At 43.1% G+C, this 20,927-nt stretch overlaps 1 protein-coding gene across 6 annotated transcripts; it reads right to left on the reverse strand.

Annotated features, from left to right (window-relative positions):
* Nucleotides 1-6: 6 nt before the first annotated feature.
* LOC108031924 (DNA-binding protein RFX2) lies at nt 7-13,049 on the reverse strand. 6 transcript variants are annotated; one of them, XM_044095481.2, is made up of 10 exons: nt 12,619-13,049; nt 11,903-12,263; nt 4,673-4,751; nt 4,352-4,589; nt 4,121-4,285; nt 3,577-4,041; nt 2,781-3,083; nt 2,055-2,369; nt 1,583-1,951; nt 7-1,517 (listed from the first exon to the last, which is right to left on the reverse strand). In XM_044095481.2, the coding sequence occupies exons 1-10, from the start codon at nt 12,862-12,864 to the stop codon at nt 1,383-1,385; spliced, it is 2,676 nt and encodes an 891-aa protein (XP_043951416.1). In that variant the 5' UTR covers nt 12,865-13,049; the 3' UTR covers nt 7-1,382. The 6 variants fall into 6 exon arrangements, with proteins under 6 accessions (XP_043951416.1, XP_043951414.1, XP_043951411.1 ...); XM_044095479.2 differs by having other exon boundaries at nt 11,903-12,287; XM_044095476.2 differs by having other exon boundaries at nt 4,121-4,589.
* Nucleotides 13,050-20,927: the final 7,878 nt, after the last annotated feature.

Raw genomic sequence — 20,927 nt, forward strand, 5'->3', positions numbered from 1 at the left:
CACTGCTTTATTATTTCTTTGACAGTTTTTATTTCACATACATAAATAGTTTTGACATTTTAAAATTTTCAGTTTTCGCTTTACTTTTACTTTTCAACAACCAATAGAACTTAGATGCTAGTTAAGCATTTGCATTTTGCATTTGAGCAGAACCAGTCCCCGCGAAGGGAATACGAGTTATTATCGTCGATTTCTTGTGCCAGACAGAGCATTTAGTTCAGATGTGTGCTTTAGGACTAGAACCCCTTTCGGTTGACTAACGCTAGTTGGTTGACTTAAAAAAACGTTTTGCTGCTTGGTACCTCTCGTACCCAAAGTGGCGTAAAATACTCCGATGAGCGCCTCTCTGTTAAAATACATGTCTCGTAATAAAATGATTCCTTGTAGTTAAAATATACATATACATTTATGTATCTTTATATATATATCATTTATAATTAAATATTAGGTATGGTAAATTGTATTGTTTCAAAATTGAGTGTTGATCTTTGCACATTTAAGGCCTGTGGTTCCTTTTCAATTTGAGCAAGCTGTTCGTTGTGAGCTGTGTTCCCTCGCTATAACCTATTGACCCCCCGACTAATCCTCTGAGTGCGCGTGCGGGTGTTAAGACTAGGTGTGTGTGTGGGGTGTGGGTGCGCCGTGCGCTATGATATACAAGATCGTTTGTTGAAACCAGACAAAACTGATGCCACCGCCGAACCCATCGTAATAGTAGACAGTTGATTACAATTATTAATGCACATGTACTTAAACTAAAGCGTATCCTACGAATACAGATCGGGGCAGACAAGGCCAGACGCTGCTGCCGAGCTGGCTTTCCACTTGCTTGCTTTCTGGACGGCTCTTCACTTCGATGCGGGGGCAGTCCAATACTCGAAAGGTCCCAGTGAGGGCTTTCTTGGGCGGTCAGTAGGGGATCTTGAAAATGGTTGTTGTATGTAGGATACAAATGAAAATAATCTCAAGTTATTTATTCCTAATAAACTCATCTGGAGAATATATTTAAGCAACGTACGTATGACTCTTTAGATATCAGAACATGCATGTGAGCTACGAAAAATAAAAAAAATAGAATCTACCGTCCAAGAAAGCCTTCACTGCATGTGAGTTCGGAACCTGCCTAAAACTAACCACTAAAATTTCGACTGTATACGCTGCTTGTGCGCGAACTTAGGGCTAAAACTAGCACACGGATACGGTACGGATTACGGATACACAACACGGATCCACTAGTAAATGCAGAGCTGAACGACTGGTGACGACAGGGGCTGGGGTGCACACTGATGGGGACAACGACTGATTACTGGTTACATATACACTACGAATACTCCGCTCAGTGCCAGCCACTGCAGCCGCAGCCACCTCCGAGTCTCGGGGCCTCATTCCTGCTTCAGTCGCTTGGCCTCGTTGCCCACGTCGCCGCCACTGCTGGCCGAGCTGGGCGTCGTCTGCTGCTCCGTGTCGCTGGTGATGTAGGCGAACTGGCACTCGAACTCAAAGTCCATGTCCTTTTTCTACGGATATAAATTTAAAATCTGTTAAAAAACGATCTAGTTTACCATGGTTGCTGTTTAATTACCATCCTTTCACAGATAACCGCAATGGCTGTTTTGTCCTGGGCCTCGGCTATCTTGTGCTCCACCAGGTAGAACATGTACTCATCGAAAAGCAGGCGGATGAGATGGAAGCTGCCGAAGCTGGAGGCGGATCGCAGGGTCAGGTCCCGGATGATCATCGAGCTGTAGAAGCTCCACTTGAGCAGGAACTGACGGGCTGCCCTGGCATAGGTGGGCTTGCCGTTGTACTCCTCCATGGCGGACTCCACCACCAGTTGCAGCCAGCTGGCCCACTGCTCCAGGGAGCTCTGCTGCTGCAGCGCCGCCTTGAAGTCGCTCTCTAGACGCTGCACCACGGCGGGGGCACACTGGCTCACCCAGGCGGCTTGTTCCTAAGGGGTAAACAGTTCAGTTAGTTATATTCAAGGAGTATTTGGTAAGAGGTAACAGCGCTTCATCCATCTTCTTCTATCAGTATCATCACTGGAAACCCACCTGAACATTGTGGAAATCCACGCGATTGAGATCGCTGAGCATCTGGGAGATCTGGGCACCATTCTGGAGCACGGCTCGAGCGGCCTGGGCCAGGTGATTCAGCGATGTGTAGCGCCGCAGCGTTTGGCAGAAGGCCGAGACGGCGCTGGTCTTGATCTGGGCCAGCTGCTCCGGCACGCCCAGCATGCTCTCGCACAGCCAGATCTCCAGGTTCTTGGCGAAGTTACGGATGGCCTGGGTCAGGGCGTTCGGAATGGAGCGGAGCACGTCCGGTATGATGACATCAACGGTGTTCTGGTAGAACTGATAGTCCACCTGGTCAAGAAGAGAACACAATGAATTAATATAAAACAGACTTTGGAAATAATAAACATATATTACTAATGTAATATTAAAAGTTGCACTTATTTATAGTTACATAGATTTAATATACAATGATCTAAAAGAGTTTACTGGTTTAATTGAAAATAGTAAGCCCTATACTTAAAGTGATGAGAAAAGTTAACCAAAAATGTTAGAAGGAAAGAGTAGAAATAAAACTTCAGCAAGATAAGTAGCTATAATTGGTAAATGAATTCATAGAAAACTAAATTTCAACTTCGGGGAAAAGTTGCCTAATGGGTTTCATTACTGAATGAAACCTGTAAAAGTTGTTGAAACCCGGAATGGAATGGCACCCGGAATGTGACCCCCGGCTACCATTGGCTACCGGTCCGCAGCACCCACCTCTCGCACGAACTTCTGCACTTCTGCGCAGTGGCACAACAGATACAGCTTCGTCTTGCTCAAGTACTTCTCCTCCTCGCACTCGTCCAGGTTGTTGTTGTCGCTGGCCCGCCAGAAGTCGCGGAGCAGGAACTCCACGGTGTTGAACTCCAGGTTGAGCACGGCGTCCAGGAAGGACTCGCAGTGCTCGCGGTACAGGGCCCGGAATGTGTCCACGTCCTCCAGGGTCAGTTCGCTGTTGAAACTGTGGTTCAGCTCGATGGTCGGAAACGAGGGCAGGGCACTGGTACCATCACCAATGTACTGGAAACGGAAAGAGAAAAATCAATCAATATAGGGTTTAGGTTTCAAATGTCTATTTCAAAAATTATGTAGTCTTTAAGGAATGGCCCTTGGCCCTGGTTTCGTTTTATTAGGTTTGTGGCTTTCATCACTGACTTAAATTAAAAGAAAATTTATAAAAGCTCGGAAAATATTTACAATATATTATTAATACTATTATACTAATATAAGTTTCATTTAACAATTTTTTTTACTTTACCTTAACATTTACCTTCTTTTATTTTGAAATATATTATTTTTTAGAATATATAGAAAAAATACCTATATTTAATACCAATTTCTACAAAAAAAATGTTTATATCCCTTTATTTTTAATTTTTCATTAGTTAAAAACATTTGCCATATTTTTTGGAGCAACATTTTAAGATTATCAAAAGTTTCTTTAACTGCACTTCATCTACCATTAAATTTAGTTTAAGTTAAACAGTTTTTATTAAAAAATAGATATTCCTACCTGAATGCAGGCCTCGTAGGTCTCCGGCTTGAAGGTGTGCTTCTTGCTGCCGCCGCCGTGCCGCTGTCCCTGGCCACCGCCCAGTCCATTCGAGCCGCCCAACTGCCCGGCCGTGCTGCTGGTCACGCTGACCATGGGCCCACCGCCGGGTCCGCCGGCTCCGGATCCATCTGCGGGGCCACCGTAGCCGGCGGCCAGCATCTGCTTGTCGTCCATCGACTGGCTGTTCAGCAGCGAGCCGGGCTTGATACGGATGCCATAATAGTGGTACTTGGAGTTGCCGCGCGTGCCCAGGCGACGTGTGCGCAGTCCGGAGAACACGGAACGTATCAGCTTGCCGAAGCTGGCCGCATTCACGGGCTCCAGCTTGTGCTCGCTGCAGTGCTGCATGTAATGGTTGTACAGCGTGCTCCTGGGCAGGCTCACCCCGTCCGCCGTCTCATAGTTGCGCGACAGCCACTTGATCTGTTAGAGAGAGAGGTACGAACATAGGGGGTGTATTGTTGGGGGATGCTGTCTCTGGTAGCCATGGGGATGCACTCACCGTTGCCGAGGCAATCTTGTTGCTGCTGCCGAGCGCACTCTGGTCGGAGTCCGGGGAGGCGCCTCCGCCGCCCGTCCCCAGGCTGCCGCCGCTGGCCGAGTGGGTCGTGGTCGTCGAGGTGGGCGTCTGGGGCGTGCTCTGCGCCTCCTGGATGTACGCGACCTCCTGCACCCAGTGGCGATTAGTTCCGTTCACCCGGTCCGCATCCCGCTCCCAATCCCTGCTACTCACCGTCAGGCTGTGCGGCGAATCGCGTCCGTGCGCCTGCGACTGTGACTGCGACAGCGAGTGTGCGGAGCCGTTGAGCAGGATGCCTTCCTCCACGGGCACCAGGTACGGCAGCGTCGTGGAGTGGGCTCCGTTCGAGGAGCCGCCGGCCGACGAGGTGGCTCCGTACTGACCCGTGGTCGAGTAGTAGGCCGTCTGGCCGTTGCCCTGGTAATCGCCCACCGGGCAGAACGGATAGGTCCTGAAATGGGCAATGCGGGGGGTAAGGTAATGGTCGAACTCCGGGTATTTATCCATTCATCCGGCTCCTGCCGGTCCACTTACATTTGCGTCTGGCTGGAGTTGCTGTGGTACAGCTCCGAGTCCACATATTGCACTTGGTAGTTCTGCTCCTGGCCCGAAACTGTAAGGAAAACGAAAAAATTTAGGTTAATTTAGGTGGACTTATGAAACCAGTTAACAAGTTAAACTAAATTAAATCTAGTTGAAACTATAATCTGGTATATTCAGGAAGTTTTAACTAATACGAAGAAAAGCCGTCGGTAATGAGAATAAACTAATTTTTTCCGACGGTAATGTTTCCTCCAGAAATAAAACTAAAGTCAAAATTTAAAAGCAGTTTCCTGTGCCATATGTCTTGGTTAATTTTTTTGAAAATCCCTAAAGAAATATATTAGGGATAATTGGGAGCCTTCTTAAATGTTCTATATGTCGATGTCTAAAGGTATATAGATATTTTTACAAAAGTAAGCCAAGAAAATAATTTATTTATTTGATGTGTAATCCTAATTGAAACCAAATGCTTTTGAAATCCATTTCATAACTCCTGATGTTTTGAAATACTGATTGGTTCGACTTCTTTTTTAAAACCATAATTAATGTGTGTCAGTTTTTAATAATAGTTTGCTACAAAAGCGTTGTGATATAATAGCCACATATCAACCGACTTGTAGTCATAACATTTTCACTGCTGAGAGTTTACTTAATTGAACCGCAAACTGTGAACACACCAACATAGCTATAAATACTCTTGATTTAATCAACAGTCTCAAGTCCTCCATCCGCCCATTCACTTTGTGCAGTTCACCCAAATGGGAAAGGACACTTGACACTTTCCTGGCCACACACAATCAATCAGAGCACATACACCCATCCTGGCGAACAGGTGCTTCAGATACCGTATTCAAAGCTCAAAGTTTGAATGGAAATCGATGGGATTGAAGGAGGAGGAGGAGATGGGCAAGATATTTACCACCGCAGTAGGACAAGTTGTTGTGGCGTCGATGGTGATGGTGGTACATGGTGGTGCTGGAGGATCCACCCGAGAGGTTACTGGCGGCGGCACAAGAGGAGTTCGCCGACGACGAGGCTGCACCTGCTCCGACAGATCCACTGCCACTTCCCGATCCCGATCTCGAGCCCAAGCCAAGCCCCGAGCAGTTGCTGTAGCTGGTTGCACTGGCGCTGGCCACAAAGGTCTGGTGGTGGTGGTGGTGATGGTGGTGGTGCAGCTGCAGCTGGAGCTGGGCGGGTGGTGGTGCTGGAGCGGAACTGGTGGCCACGGATTGCTTGCAGCGGCACTTCTCCAGGAGGTTTGAGTAGGCCACGGCCGCAGCGGTGGTGGGGCTGATCACTGGCGGCGTTGGCGGCGACTGCAGCGGGAGGGTGCAGGATGGCGCTGGGTGGTGGAGGTGGTGGTGCTGCTGATGCTGCTGCTGGTGGTGGTGCTGGAGCTGCTGCTGTTGGTGGTGATGGTGGTGGCGCGTCTGGCAGTCAAAGCCGTACCGCGAATGCATTCGTTTGGCCGGAAGTGGAGCGTAGGCTGCTGAAATGGGTTGTCCCTAGTCCGGGTGGAGGTGGCAGCGGTTCTCAGATGATTCCGTATATCATTTCGTCCACATTGAGCGGGAGGTGTCTTAAATGGATCTCGCTTGAATATGCCAGCCAATACATTTTCGCCTTTTACGATTGAAGGTTTTTGGGAACCCCAATAACTATGTTTTTATGATAATGATTCAAGCCCTAATAAAAAATTTCCTTTATAACTCATTCAAAGATGACCTTTTAGTTAGAAATTCTTTCGTTGGTATTGATCCTTTCTTTTAACAAAGACTTTTCATTATTAAATTCAGGAACTAAGTTCAGAGTTTAATGATGTTTTAAAAGTTCCAATAATAAGAATCTAGTAATATATATCGGAGTCAAAAGTTCCAACGTTCCAGGATAGTTTTAATCCAAAGATATAACCATATCATAATCAGAGTTTCCGTATTCAAATGAGCAGCTTCGAAGATAAAAATCCTATAGTAAGAAATCCAAACTCCAAGATTTCAGGGATAATAATCCAAAGTTGCAGTTTTCCAGATCGTAGACCGTAGTTTCCAAGCCAGGATGCAAGTCCAAGGATATGCGAATCGAAAGCGCCCGAGCTCTGTGATGTAAGTGGAGAAGACGCCCGGTTGCTTCGGGCAACTGGCCAACTGGTTCAGAAAGCGAAAGTGAAATCCTCGACCAGGCAACGCTCCACTCAGAGCTGCTCTCCCTTCGACGGTGGGTGGTATTTGCTGGGTTGCGATGGCCGGATGGATGCTGGACGCTGGATGGCGTGGAAACGGAGCAACCAGTGCCTGCGAACGGTAGAATTACAACTGAATCCAAAATCAAATGTTATCCTAGCAATATGCCTCCGAAAATAATGATGATGGCGAACTCACGACGACGGCGGCGCAGCAACGAATTAAATTACAACAACGGCGGCGGCTGCTGCCTCGGCGGTGGGGTGGCCGGGTGGCTGCCGGGTGGTGGGTGGTTGCTATTATGATCCGTATGCCCGTAGCGGGTAATCCAACCCAGACCCTCGAGGTGGCACTTTTTTCCATCCCCCCCGCTCCACGACCCATCTCTCTGTCCCATTTCAAGCGGTGTGCTGGCTAATTCCGGGCTCAAAGTCGCATTTTCTGGGATCTGCACAAGTGGTGGTCGTGGTGGGGGTTCCACGGAGTGCTCCTGGGATGCTGGCCCTGCGAGCAGGATGGCAACAGGACGACGGCGTCAAGGCAACGTTGCCGCCTGGCCAATCCCACTCCTCACCGGTTGCTAGGCAGCCTCTCCGTCTCGCTCCCACCGTGTGGCCCTCTCGCTCGCACCGCCGCCGAACAACCCCCGGGATCAGGATGCTGAGGGATGTATCCTGGCCAACCAAATCGCTTGCTGCCATCCCTTCGGCACGGGGATGGCGATGTGGGAGTTACCATGGCCGATGATGAAGTGCGGAAGGTGTGGGTGGCGGATGGTGGTGCAGGGATGGTTCTTTGAGTGGGACGCCCTGGCAGGAGTAGACGTGGAGTGGATGGCGAGCTGGCAAAGCAGCCGGAATGGCATGCCATGCGTGGAATTTTTCCATTTTGCTCCCCCGTGGTCAGGCCAGTATTTCTCATCTTGGGTTTTTCTCCTCGTTTTTTTCGGCAGCTTCCTGCTGGTCACCACATATTTCAGATATTAATTTGGCTCCGGGAAGCAGGTCCTTGTGTGTGTGCGAGTGTGTTTGGCTCCTGAAGTTGCTGCGGTCAGACCTGCGGGCTGTGAACCCCCTGACCCCAGAATTTTCCCTTTGACACGCCACTGCAAACTGTAAATATTAACAGGTGCCCCTTGGGGCCAACTCGGCAATTTGTGGATGGGAAGTGCCGGATGATGGCCGGAGAGCCCGCAGGCGGGGCAGGTTGCAATGCAAATTGTCCCTTTAAGTTGGCGAGGGCTTGGGACGATTCAACACTGCCAGGCTAGGGATCTTTTGAGGTTCTTTCAAGTGGACCGCATTCTCACCGAAACATTCTGGCTCTCAATGACTTTGGCAAAATCTGTTTTGCTTTGGTAATTGCGTTTGGAATGGACCGAGATTGAACCTTTAACTCATTGAAGATAAAGTGAGATGAAGAAATCAGCTCAACTAGATTTTGGAGAATGAACTTTATGTATCTTCAAAAACAGCAGACAACACTTAAAATATTTTATTTTTAATAAAAACTGAGATTTAGGATACTATTTCATTAAAAAAATTAAAACACTATATAAAAGATTGAAAGAAAAATGATATGGAGAATATTTACAACGAATTTGCTTGTTTGTGCACAGTTTGTCTCAATTTGAGACCAATTAAAAAACCAAAAATGAAAATTTTTACCATGGGAACTTTTTGATTTTGTATAGCTTACATCATGGTGACAGAGGATTAGATTTAAGATATTTTTAGCTTATGGAAAATAGTAAACTTCTTATAACTACTTTGTACTATAAAAACTGGGTCTTTACCAACTAATTTAAAGAACGCACTCTAAAAAAAATTGTCAGCTCTTTCAAAAATAATATAAAGGTTATTTCTATTGACCTTATTGATCCCATTATCTGTGCAAAGTTAGTCTGAATTGAAATCAATTTTGGAACCCATAATAAAAAGTTCAACAATCACGATAGAGCAGACCCATGAATGGTGTTTCAAATATTTTGGGTTCAAAAGGCTTATTGCACTATCCACTTTTGTGCGCCACTTGCGCAAATTCCCAGCTCCACTCCACATGGAAAACCTGGGAGCTAAGTTCCGCACAAATTGCCAGGATCACGATAACAGACAAGTGCAGGACCAAGGGAAGGGCGAGAGCAGGCTTATCCTGAATCTACAACGTCAACAAACAATTAACCTTTTTGTGAGCCGGTCACTGGCAGGGGATGAGCTTCAGTGGGATTGGGCGGCACTGGATTGTAGGGTCAGAGGTGAGTCCTTTGTAGAGCTTCACTTGCTGCGATTGCCACAACGAGATAGCACTCTGCGAGAATTATGAACTGCGACTCGCCTTTGACGAATAAATTTGCGATTATCTTGATTGCCGGCCGGGGACAAATGGCTTTTTGTTGGCACAATTAAAAGAAGCCCAGCATATGCAAGTGTTCCCTAACTAGCTGGCGGCTTGAAAGGAACTTGGCAACCACCACCCACATCCTCCTCCCAGCTATCCTGGCCATCCCCGACCCACCAACCACTCCAACTGGTACGGATTCCCGCGTTGGATTTTTTATGTTTTTCTATTTTTAGTTGCAGGCGTTATTAAATGTTAAGCTCGTCGTCTTCTGCCTCAACGATTCGATGAGCACCCGGTAAATCCATATCAATTAAAAAATACAATACAACATATTCGAGGAAGGTGAAATATGACGTGAGCACACCCCGCCCAAGCCGCCAGCCCGCTGAACACCCACAACCGGAACGAAGCTCTAATACCCTTCCGCACAACATATGAAAGGGATTCCGCATCAATTTTGATTGGCAATCAGTGCACTGCGAGAAAAGATTTTGCAAATATTTAAAATGGAATATAGATTTTGACGTCGTAGTTGATTTTTTTAATGGGTTGTGTTGTTTGAGTACTCATGTACTTTGTAACAATACTCAGATCAACTAAAAAAAAATGATATAAGCATATTATTATAATATTAGCATTCGGTTTTGGGAAAAATGTTTCTTTTTGAAACAAACACTTTAGAATTTATAAAAGTAACAATTTCCTCGAAAAATGAGGTTAAAATTATTATAAAATTGCTCTAAATAAAGCCAATAAATTGAGATAGTTTACTTTTTTATATAATGACATTTTTAAATTTGTATGATATAAAGTAGTAAAATATTTTTGAAATGATAAATACAAAATCGAACAATTTTTTGTAAAAATATTAGGGTTGCTTGAAGAAAAGCATCCTTAAGAATCCTTAAAAAAGTTGAAAAGTTTTCATAAGTTCCCTGACCTAAGTAAATCCTATATATTTCATTGATTTATATATGTTACGATTTCTCGCAGTGGTGGAGTTCGTGAGCCCTTCCACGAGGACGAGGTATTAGTTGACAGCGGGCGGTTATTAGCGAGTCGTCGACTCATCCACGTGAGCACTAAGCACTAAGGGCCACCCCCACCCATTGTGCAACCCCTCCCTTCCTCAGGCCGGGATCAGGCACCGTGCGAAGCCCTCTCAATTTGTTGTGATTACCCGATGTTGCCATTCGGATGCTGGCCCTCCTGCGTGTCCTGGTGGTGGTAATTTGTGCTAATAAAATCAAGTACGATGGCAAACATTGAAGCGACCCTTGCCGAGGTCCGCGTTTGTTATAGATGGATGGCTGGATACAGAGATAGTTTCGCGGCGAAGTGTAATCTCGATTAATTCATTGTGCGGCGCTCGAGTGGATGATAATAATTGTGTGTGCGATGGGCAGGGGGCATACGCATAGGTATCACTCGCAGTGTGTCGCCTGTATCGCCTCAACTTCCCAGCTGCACTTTGCCTCTTTGTTGCTCTTCGCCTTGCACGTGGCTCGGACGGATCCGTGTCGTGTGTCCCTGGACAGGTAGTATCTGTATCTCTCTATCCTCCGCGGGGTGCGTGCCATCCATCCATCCATCTGCCTAGCCACCCAACCATCCTTTCATTCAGCCTGGCACCACCGCTTCATTTTACAAATTAAGTCGCTTTAATTGTGATATCAGGCCAACGTTTAAAATACGCCGGATTTTAAGCTGGTCCTTGTTTTCGGGTGAATCCCTGCCCTCCGCCCGCCACCCGCCTCGCTGCTCCTTCCCCCTGGGACATGTTGATCCTGTCATTATGTTTGTTTACAAAGCCGCGACTTTTGCTGTTTGTTGTTTCCCGTTTGCTGGTTTCCGCTTTGATTCCCGCCCACTGCAAGTGCCGCCCATGGAATCACAGCCAGGAGTTTCTGTTGCGGCTCAGGACCTTTCCGAAAGCGGGGTTTTTCCGCTCTCAACTGGAATAAATCGGCAAGGCACGTTTTTTGCGGACTTGCAGTTTTTGCGCTTATTAACAACGTGCCATCGCGATTGATATTAATCCATCAGATTTCGCACACATTTCAATAAGGGAATTTTGGCAATGAGCAGCGCTACGAAAGCTGATAAGTTCGGGTTTTTTAAGCCCTATTTAATTGATATTTTTTAAAGATCTTTCGCCTCCCAATTAAAGAAGAGGCCTTTAAAATGAAAATTTTGTTTTTTAGGCTATATGTGAGCAAATAAAAAAACTATTTCCAATGAAACCCTAATGAGTAGGTATGTTATTCGCCGAATAAGATTTAATATTAATCCCATTTTGTTTTTTGTATTTGTTGTTTTTTGATTTTTTAAGTGTTATTGGTTCTTGATTGTAAGATAAGATTAAGTTCTAAGAAAGCTATTAATAGATTTTAGTTATGAATGGATTTTTATAGGGTGTATTTTGTTTTTTTAGAAGAAATTGTTCTTAGTTTTTATATAAAACTAGTTTCTAAGAAAGCCCTTGATACATTTTAGTTATGAATGGATTTTTATGAGCTGTTATGGTTAAGGTTATGAAATATGAATACTAGAATAATTATTGTACCTAAGTAAATTAAAACAACATATTATGATGGCCCGTCTTAAGATATTCCACTGTAAAGCTCCATATTTTTAAAATTCTATACTTTAATCCACCGAATATTTCGTGCTTAATAACCTATATTACGAGACTCACCCGTCACAGTGATGTACGGCGTTCCATCATCGTCCTCGGTGGCCTGCACCACGGTCACCTGTCCGCTGGCCACCTGCTGGGCCAGGTCCACGCCATCCTTGATGGAGGCCAGGTCGGCCATGCTGTGGATGGGTATCGAGTGGGTCACGGTGGTGCCGTTGGCCTCCGTTGTGGTAATGGTGCCGATGGTGTCGCTGCTGCTGTTCACCACGTGCCCATGCAGGTGGGCATCGCTGCTCGAGTCGTCGGCGTCCATGGGCAGCACGACACGGATCACCTCCAGCTGGTCAGCACCCGTTGCTCCTGCTCCCGTGGAGTCCCCGTCGTCGTCGTCTAGTTTCTTCTGCAAGAGCTGGCAGTTCTGCAAAAAGGGTAGAAGTTTTACCTGTTTATCAAGGGAGGATGATAAGGTAAGGTTTGTGTTTATTAAAAAAAATGTTTCTTGGTAAATCAATGGAGTTTCCAGTTAGTCAAGGCTATAAACCACAAGTTAATTTAAATAGTTACAACGTTAATAGTTAAATTAAGGGTAGTCTATGTTAATATGATATTTTCTGTTAGATTTAACATAGTTATTACAATAGGTTTTTTAAAAACTACTATATGTTCACTTATTAAAAAGAAAGGAAATAAAACCAGAATTCGTGAGAAAATAAAATACAAAATTATATAAAGATCTAATAAAATAATAAAAATAATTATTAAGATGCACCCACCTGTGTCATGACATCCTCCAGGGTAGCCGAGACCACGACTCCATCCTCCGTGCAGAACTCGAACTGCTCGGCATGCGGTGGCGAGGCGGTGCTATTGGTGGTGCTGGCCGCAACGGTGCCGCTGGCGGGGCTCTCCACCTCGACGGTCAGGTGCTGCTCCTCCGCGGAGTCCTCCTCCGTGGCATTCGCGATGGCGGAGCGCGTCGAGAGGATGAACTGGCGCTGGGTGGCGAGGCGTGTGGTCATTGGTTTGGGGTTTCGGGTTGTTCGCTACTCCAGAAAGTTGACTATCCAGGGCGGCACCTTTGAGGCTAAATTCGTCGACTAGTAAGCTCGCTGTATCTCGCTCCTCTTATTATACTCGAATCCGAGATTTAAGGCAATGGCGGTGTTTAGGTTTTGTTTTTCAGCTTCTTTAAGTTGCTCCTCGAGGATGCTGCAAGGAAAAGCGAAAATTGGCAGATGTAACAAGGCATGTCGTCAATCAAAGGGCAGGTATTCAATAAGGAATCAACATCATAATCATCGTCCAGCCCCCGCCCTTCCCCCTGCTATGGACAAGGATCCTTTGTTCCCCCTCCGGTGGTGGGGTGGTGCTGTGTTGGTGGTGGTGCTGCCTCTGCTGCTGTGGTGGTGGCTCGTGCTGCTTCCGCTGGGGCGTTGCTATGAAATTAAACTTTTCGCAGGTATTTCTTCATACTTTGATTTCCTCATCGCTTTGTTCTCCACGCAGCAGGAGAGCCGGCAGAAAAATATATATCTCGATGTATAAATAGAGATGTGTGCATATACATATAGACGGATGTCTATTGTGCACAATATCGTATTTTTTCCGGGCGGCCATTTTGATTTCCTTGCCATTGCTGCGGCATCTTTGGGCGAGCTTCTTTTTATTTCGGGTACAGCATACATTTGGGGGCAATATTTGGAGATTTCTTATTTTTCTGGCACATAGGTGTAGTTGATTTTTGCAGTAGGGGGCTTTTACTATTTTTTCATTTTTTGGATTATAAAAATCTAAACAATTGTGAAACTCAAAGAGAAATATTTGATTATATTAAAAAAAAACATTAAGTTAACTGATGAATTAACTTACTAAAACATCCCCTATTCGCATTTGATTAAATCCCCCACTATATTACGCATTCACTATCACGGTAATTATCCTTAGTGAATGCCTTTGGGCAAGTGTGGGCCATCCTCTGTACTTACATAATCCCACACCAAGTGATTCCATTTCTGGTCTTTGGTCTACGCCTCTGGCCTTGGCCAATTAAATATGGCAAATTGTAATTGTCGAGTACAAAAATACCTGCGCGAATCAATCAGAGAAAAACACATTTCTCGGAGGCAATTCCATTGTCCATAAATAACAAGCTTCTCTCTAGCAGACTTTTTGATTGTGCACTTTAAAGTCCAATTTCGTAATAATTTAGCATGTAATTTTTTATGAGTTATATGGTTTTAGCTTAAAAAGTTTTAAATTTTTCTGAACTGCTTGAAGGTGGCTTATCATAAGTTGAGTTACAGGTTTTTAAATTGATGTTTTTTCATGTTTTAAAATATTTAATATATTTGTGTTATTTATTTTATTTTTATGTCCTCCGCTTTTATTTTTTATTTTCAATATATTTTATGTATCTTCTGAAATTTTGCACTGTTATTTCCTTGTATTCACAATTTAGTAAGTCAGATTTTGGGCTCCCAAGTTTCACACATTGTGCGCTTTCCCTGCCACTTTTGCACCTGCCACATGCACTTGCTCGCCGGGCAACCGGCTCAAAGTAAATAAGTTCTGGAGAAGGCGCCGCTGGCAACGTCAACGTCCATCCCAAAGGCGGGGGAACCGAACTCCTGGAGTCGGAGTTCCGGGTAATAACAGGGGATCCCCTTGAGTTGAAAGCGCGGACAGGACAAACGACCCGGCATACGTCACTGGGTCTGGAGTCGCTCGAAGTTGTTGTTTATAAACAATAAACGAAGTCGGGAGTTCCTGGGGGAAGTGGCTTGCCCTGGAGTGGGTGGCCCACGGCTAATGCGTTGCCCCCGGGGCGGAAGTGCACTCGGTTCCTTAGTTGCTTCACCGATTCTCCGATTCTTCAGTACACAAATCAAGCGTCGCGCTGGGCGAGCTCATAAATTTGACGCGTGAAAAGTGCAGCTCGCTGGCTTTTCAGGGGAAGTTTTCCCAGTCACGACACCCACACCACTCACCACTCTTTACACCTGTGCAGTCGTACAGCGGTTCACCTGTACAGTAAACCCGTAAGCCGTACAGCACACCCACACACCGCACCACGGGTCTAAGTCACTAAGGACGCGCAACGCCAAATTATTGATCAAATAAATTCGGGATTTCTCTCTGCGGTTCTCTCTTCGCCATCTGCCCAAAGGATTGGGGATTTACCTCGTCTATGTGTGTGGGTTACTTCGAGATATACAAATATCTGGTGGCTGCTATAGTTATTGCTGCTGCGGTCTGTTTACTTCGAGCGTGAATATGCAACTACGGCGGGGAAAAGTCTTCGGCCAACAGGACAGCAGCAGCACTAACGAAAAACACACACTGGAAACTACCAACACTCTGGCAATGACAATGGCCAAAAGGGGTTGATAGTTTGGTAATAGGGCAGTGAATTGGTATGGGAGTGGGTCAGAATGCACTCGGTGCTTTGGTGCTGCCACTGCTGCTGGTGTTGCAACCTGCAGTAAATGGCTGTGGGCAGAGCGAGATGGAAACTCATTTGAATGCCATTTGAATTCGATGCATAATACGGCAAGAGATGGGTTTCAAAATACAGTCGAAACTCCTAGTTGTTAACTCGTTTTTAACTGGGGAATATTTACTATTAAACATTTAATAAGCTAACGAAATTCTGAAAACAAAAGCTACATTTAATGCTTAAGACCAAACTCGAACAATTTGTTTCTAAAGATTTTGTTTTTCGATGCTGCTGGCCAACTTTTCTAAAATTATATCTTGGATTGAAAGAAGGACACTTAACTTATAAAAAACTTAAGTGAATTTAAAAAATTAAAAATTCAATTGTTAAAGAAATAATTTTTTCTTATAAATTAAAAGATTTTACAATTTAAGAACTTAATGATATAAAACATCCATAGTATATATAGTACATATATATCCATAATATATTTTCCATTGAAGATTGATGACTGTAGACAGAGCACATGGGCAGTCGAAGAGAGACAGATAAATGTACAAGACAAAGGGGCTGGGGAGGAGTAGTTGGAGTGGGTGCTGCACTTTCGGCTACCCCATGGCATTGACCCCTTTTTAATGTCCAGCACCACCACCTACCCCTAAGCCTCCTCCGCCGGCAGCTGCGTTGTTATAGGAACAACTTGCAAGTCCAGGGGCTGAAGGGATGGCAATGGGTTGTACGAAGTAGAAAATTCTGAAGCTCAGACAGCGTGACGCTTTCTTTTCTGCCTAATTTTCATATTCACCCAGTGGCTGCAGCAGGTAGGATAGACAGGATAAAAATAATAGATCGGATAGATGGATAGATAGGTTGGAAAGGACAGCGAAACATGTGTTTCATTTAGGCGTTGCAGATGTGCCGTGCACCTCACAGTTGGCTAATGTGGGCACTGGCATATTTATTATAGTTTTATTGTCTGGCTGGTTTCTCAATACTTTTTCTAGCTTAACTCTTTATGCCGAAACTCACAGTTTCAATAAACTGGTTTTTGGGAAATAGATAAACTATAAATTAGATATAGAAAATTACTCTAGGAAATTTTAAGATTACAAATTTTTCAGAAGCCTTAATAAAAGCATTTATAATCAAATTTGTGAAACCTATTTGCACGAAACTATATTTTTCATTTGTTAAATGTAGTTAGTGTTTAAATTATGTTATGAAATACGAGCTCAATTAGATATATATTTAAATCTAACTTTAAGATTGAAAAATATACATCCAAACTAAGAGCAATTAACTCTTGTAAAATCAGTTTACTTATTTTAAGCAGCAATTAGATATATCTAATCCCAAAACAAGGACCTTTAACTTGCTATAATCATTGAAAATAGTTTTTAAAATTAAACACTTATTTTTTATTCCTAAGCTAAACATTTTCAAATAGAAATAGTGAGAGAAACGTAAATATTTCAAAGGTTTTGCACCTTTTTCATTTTAATTTCGGCCAGGACCAATGGACAAATAGACATTGACATTCATTAGAATGGACACCGCTCATCAAACAAAGATGATGAATGCAATGTGGCACTCGCTGGCTGGGCGTGTGGCATGTGTCCTGCCCCGCCCCTTCGACCGCCTCCGTGTCCTTCCCCGCCCACTCCCGTTCCCTTCCCCCTCCATCACTTTTCGGGAAGGAAGACGGAGGCAGCGAAGCGGGACGAGTTGCGAGCCAGCAAAGCGGAAGTGCGCAGGAGGTTGGAGTTATCCCCGTACACTTTTCTAAATTTTTGAGAAGAATAGATAATTATGTTCAAGTTTCTAAGTTTCGAAAGGTATTAAACAATTTTATAAAACATTTACGCAGAAACCTGTATAATAATATTTCTTAGATGGTTTTTAAAAGCAATACAAACTTAATATCAACAAACAGTCTAGCTATCCAAAATATCCGTGTCTTTTCAGAAAATATACTTTTTTTATTATTTATTTTTAATTTAATTATTTATTTAGTTAACCCGTTTTATAAATTATTTTTGAGTGTTAAAACAAGGTTTATAAATAATATCATACTATAAAATGATCTTAAACAACTTGATTAAAATGTGTTTCACTTATTTAACCTTTCATTTTACACAAAATATGCATATTATGGGAGTTCCAGAAAATATGTTTATAAGACCGAATATTTTAGTAACCTCATTATTTTATGATATAATTCTAAGTGTACGGGGAATTGTGGATTCGTGGTCTTACACCTGGCGCCAGGACTCGCTGTAATGTGCAACCGGCCATGGCACACTCCATATGGATATACGACCAGGACGGAGAGGTCCTTAGAGCGGGAAGGGGAGGGTTGAAGGACCAAGGAGAGCGGTGCAGGATCAGAAAACTGGGGGAGGAGGAGTTGGCTGGTTCTGGTAATTCCCAGTTTTCTTTGGGATTGAAATTGGGACTCGACTTAATTGTCTGTAAATGGCTGAGCGCCTCAGATGGTGGAACGGAAAACGCACAAATGAAAATGCGGAAAAACCGCTGACTACCTGGCTGGTTGGGTAATTTTCTCATTTTCTCGTTCAATGAAAATTCGCTGGCTGAAAAATGAGAAAACTTCGCCGGCTTTTGATCTTTTGATTCGCGGGTGAAAAGTTTTTCTCATATATTTCGCTTGTTAATTAGGAAGTTTGAGGATTGGGGGTATACATTGGTACCTGGTATATACATATCCCTATATATCCTAGAATCTAGAACTTACCATGGTGACTAGGGAGCTCGGCTCCTTGTACTCCTCTTCAATATTTTGGCTTTTCGAAAACCTCTCTTCTGGTGATTATCCAATTTTGTTTTGGGGAGCCGTGGAGGATCCGGGTTTTTGGTGATATATTCCTGGTAATCCTTTGATTTTTCCAATTGGACTACGACGTAGTAACGGGACCGGAAGGAAGTGGCCAGTGTTTTGGACTTTTCTGTTGCTAGGCAACAGTGGAAAGCAACAAACACAGCGGGAAAAAGACGGGGCTTTTAACATTTTTTGGTTTCCTTGTGGCCGAACCTTCACATCTCACATAGCTCCTGGCGGAAATCCCACACTTCGACAACCACTTTCTTTGTTTTTGGTAAATTATAGCACGTTCAAATTGGAAAAACAAAAAAAATAATAATTTGTTGCTGGCTGAAAACAGCTGACAGCAGTGTTGGTTTATAAGCGCGGTAGGGTGGCAACGCCAACAGCTGTTCGCGCAGTGTTGGTTAGTTTTCCATTCACACAGAAACGTTTGAACCTTAAAAATGGCGCGCTTTTTGAATCTCTGAATTATTTGACCTTTGTGTTGATTCTTAATTTATGACTCGTTGAAAACAACTTTCACGTAATGCCTCTGTACTCCCTGCAAACGTAATCCATTTGCCGCGCATTGTTCGCTAATTAATTTGTTGCGAATTGCAATTTTAACACTTGCGATAATTGGCAAAGCAAGTACAATAATAACGACAGGTATGAAGCAATAAAATGGGCACCTCTTACGACTAGTTTACTATTTTTTCCAGTTTTTTTTCTCCAGCCCCCCCCCCCCCCCCCCCCCCCCTTGCTTTGCTTAATCAGACAGGTAAGGCACTCAGGTGAATGAAGTAAAGTGCACACGTGTTGCACATTAGCACTGCCCGCAGTCGGCTAGCCATAACCTGGAATTTATTGCACTGCCCTCGCAAGCCCATAGATCTGCTGCTGCTGGCGGATCGGGTTGGGTTTTATTTTATTTTACTTTATTTACTTTCCTGCTTGGACGCAGTCATGCTAAATGTACGTCGTATGTGGATAGTTAAGGTGATTGTGGGCGGGTTGGGTAGTTTTATTTTGTGTCAAGTCCAGTGAGTCTCCAAACCGGGTCACCCGTTTCTTTCTTTTCTTTTAAATGTGTTTCATCAGCAGATTCCAGAATCCAGGCATTGAAAGAAATTTAAGCAAATCTCTTCTTGTTCAAATATCTTCATGTTCAATTCTGTACTTACTGTCTACTGTCATCGTTAAAATATTTCCTGTCTAGTACAGGTTCAACCATTTTTCACTCAATAACAACATTCCTCAAAATTGATAATAACAAACAATTTTGTGGCCTAAGTATTTCGTGACGGGTCTTAAAATACCCGTGTCTATCATGGAAAACGTGACATTTAGACCCTTCCTTCAAGCAAAGTAGCACAACATTTTAATGTCTTGAATGATTTATTAAAATCAACAATACTAATCCATTATGACTGATAGTAATTTTAAGGGAAACGAGGCTTAAAATATTTCCTTATGTTTTCCCTGTTTGCGTCTTAAGTACTGATCTAAGTAAATAACTTTTTGTGGGTATGCATTAGTGCTAAGTTATTTGTTGATTTCAGCTAATAAATCACAAAAGCTATTACTTTTTGTACATTAAGCAGAAAAATGACTATTGCATAGTAGTTTTTGTGGTAACTGTGTTGCCTCATTTGCAAATAAAAATGTGTAAATTTTCGAATGTTTCTGATTAAATAAAGAAGTATTTTTATTTGCATGTGAGTAAACTAAAAAACCTATAAAAGATTTACGCATGACCAGACTAGACACATTTGTCATTTTGAAGTTTTCTAGGGGTTTTGTAGTCGTAATTGATGCGGAAGTGAAAATAAACCCATTAGTTTTTCTGGCAAAAAAAATATATTTTCCTTTAACCTTTTTTGGTGTAACTTGGTCATATATGGACCAAAAGCAAAAGGATGCACTGTTTTGGACAGCTTAAAGGCCTGATAGTTGATTGCTGTAACTTATTGGCAGATTCTGAAAACTAAAAAATTTCCAAAAAAATTGACATCATCTTTTTTTTTGCCAAATTGGGTCAAAAATAAAAATTTTTAGCTGTTAATGCCAATCGATTGGAAATTTTAGTAAGAGATCAAAAAGGTATGACAATGTATTTTTGGAACATTACTTTTTTTGTTTCGCCCAAAATAATGATGTTTTTGGAAGGAAATTGAAAATCTTAGTTTTTGGAAAACTTGAATTTTTTCTTTCACCTTTTTTGATGTAACTCGGTCAAAAATGATCCGAGACCCAAAGAATATAGTGTTTTGGACAGCTAAAAAGCCAAATATTTGATCGCTGTCATTTTCTGCATCTCACTAAAAACTTTAAATTTTCCCAAATTTTCACTTTTTTTACAAGGGGTAGCATCATTTTTTTTTTGACAAATTGGGTAAAAAAAAACATTTTTAGCTGTTAATACCAATTGATTGGAATTACGAGTTCAACAAGGTATGCCATTCCGTTTTTGGACCATTACTTTTTTTGTTTTGCCCAAAATACTCATATTTTTGGACGGAAAATGAGGACCTTAGTTTTTTTTGCAAAAAACGATATTTTTCTTTGAGCTTTTCTGGTGTAACTTAATCAAAAATGATCAGAAACCCAAAAGGTTTACTGTTTTGGACAGCTAGTAAGACAGACAATTGATAGCTATCAATTTCTGCCGGATTCTGAAAACTACAAAATTTCCGAAATTTTCACTTATTTTACAAGGGTAGCATCATCTCTTTTTTGCCAAATTGGGTCAAAAATACAAATTTTTAGCTGTTAATACCAATTGATTGGAAATTTAATTACCAGTTCATCGAGGTATGACA

The sequence above is a fragment of the Drosophila biarmipes genome, chromosome 3R (genome assembly GCF_025231255.1).
Source record: "Drosophila biarmipes strain raj3 chromosome 3R, RU_DBia_V1.1, whole genome shotgun sequence".
Lineage (NCBI taxonomy): Eukaryota > Metazoa > Arthropoda > Insecta > Diptera > Drosophilidae > Drosophila > Drosophila biarmipes.

Excerpts from the sequence above, each read along its gene's own strand:
- LOC108031924 (XM_017105697.3), bottom strand. The coding sequence starts at position 12,864 with ATGACCACACGCCTCGCCACCCAGCGCCAGTTCATCCTCTCGACGCGC. Across the intron at positions 4,042-4,120 it reads ACAAGATTGCCTCGGCAACG|ATCAAGTGGCTGTCGCGCAA; the intron begins GTGAGTGCATCC and ends TCTCTCTAACAG. Across the intron at positions 3,084-3,576 it reads CCTACGAGGCCTGCATTCAG|TACATTGGTGATGGTACCAG; the intron begins GTAGGAATATCT and ends TTCCGTTTCCAG.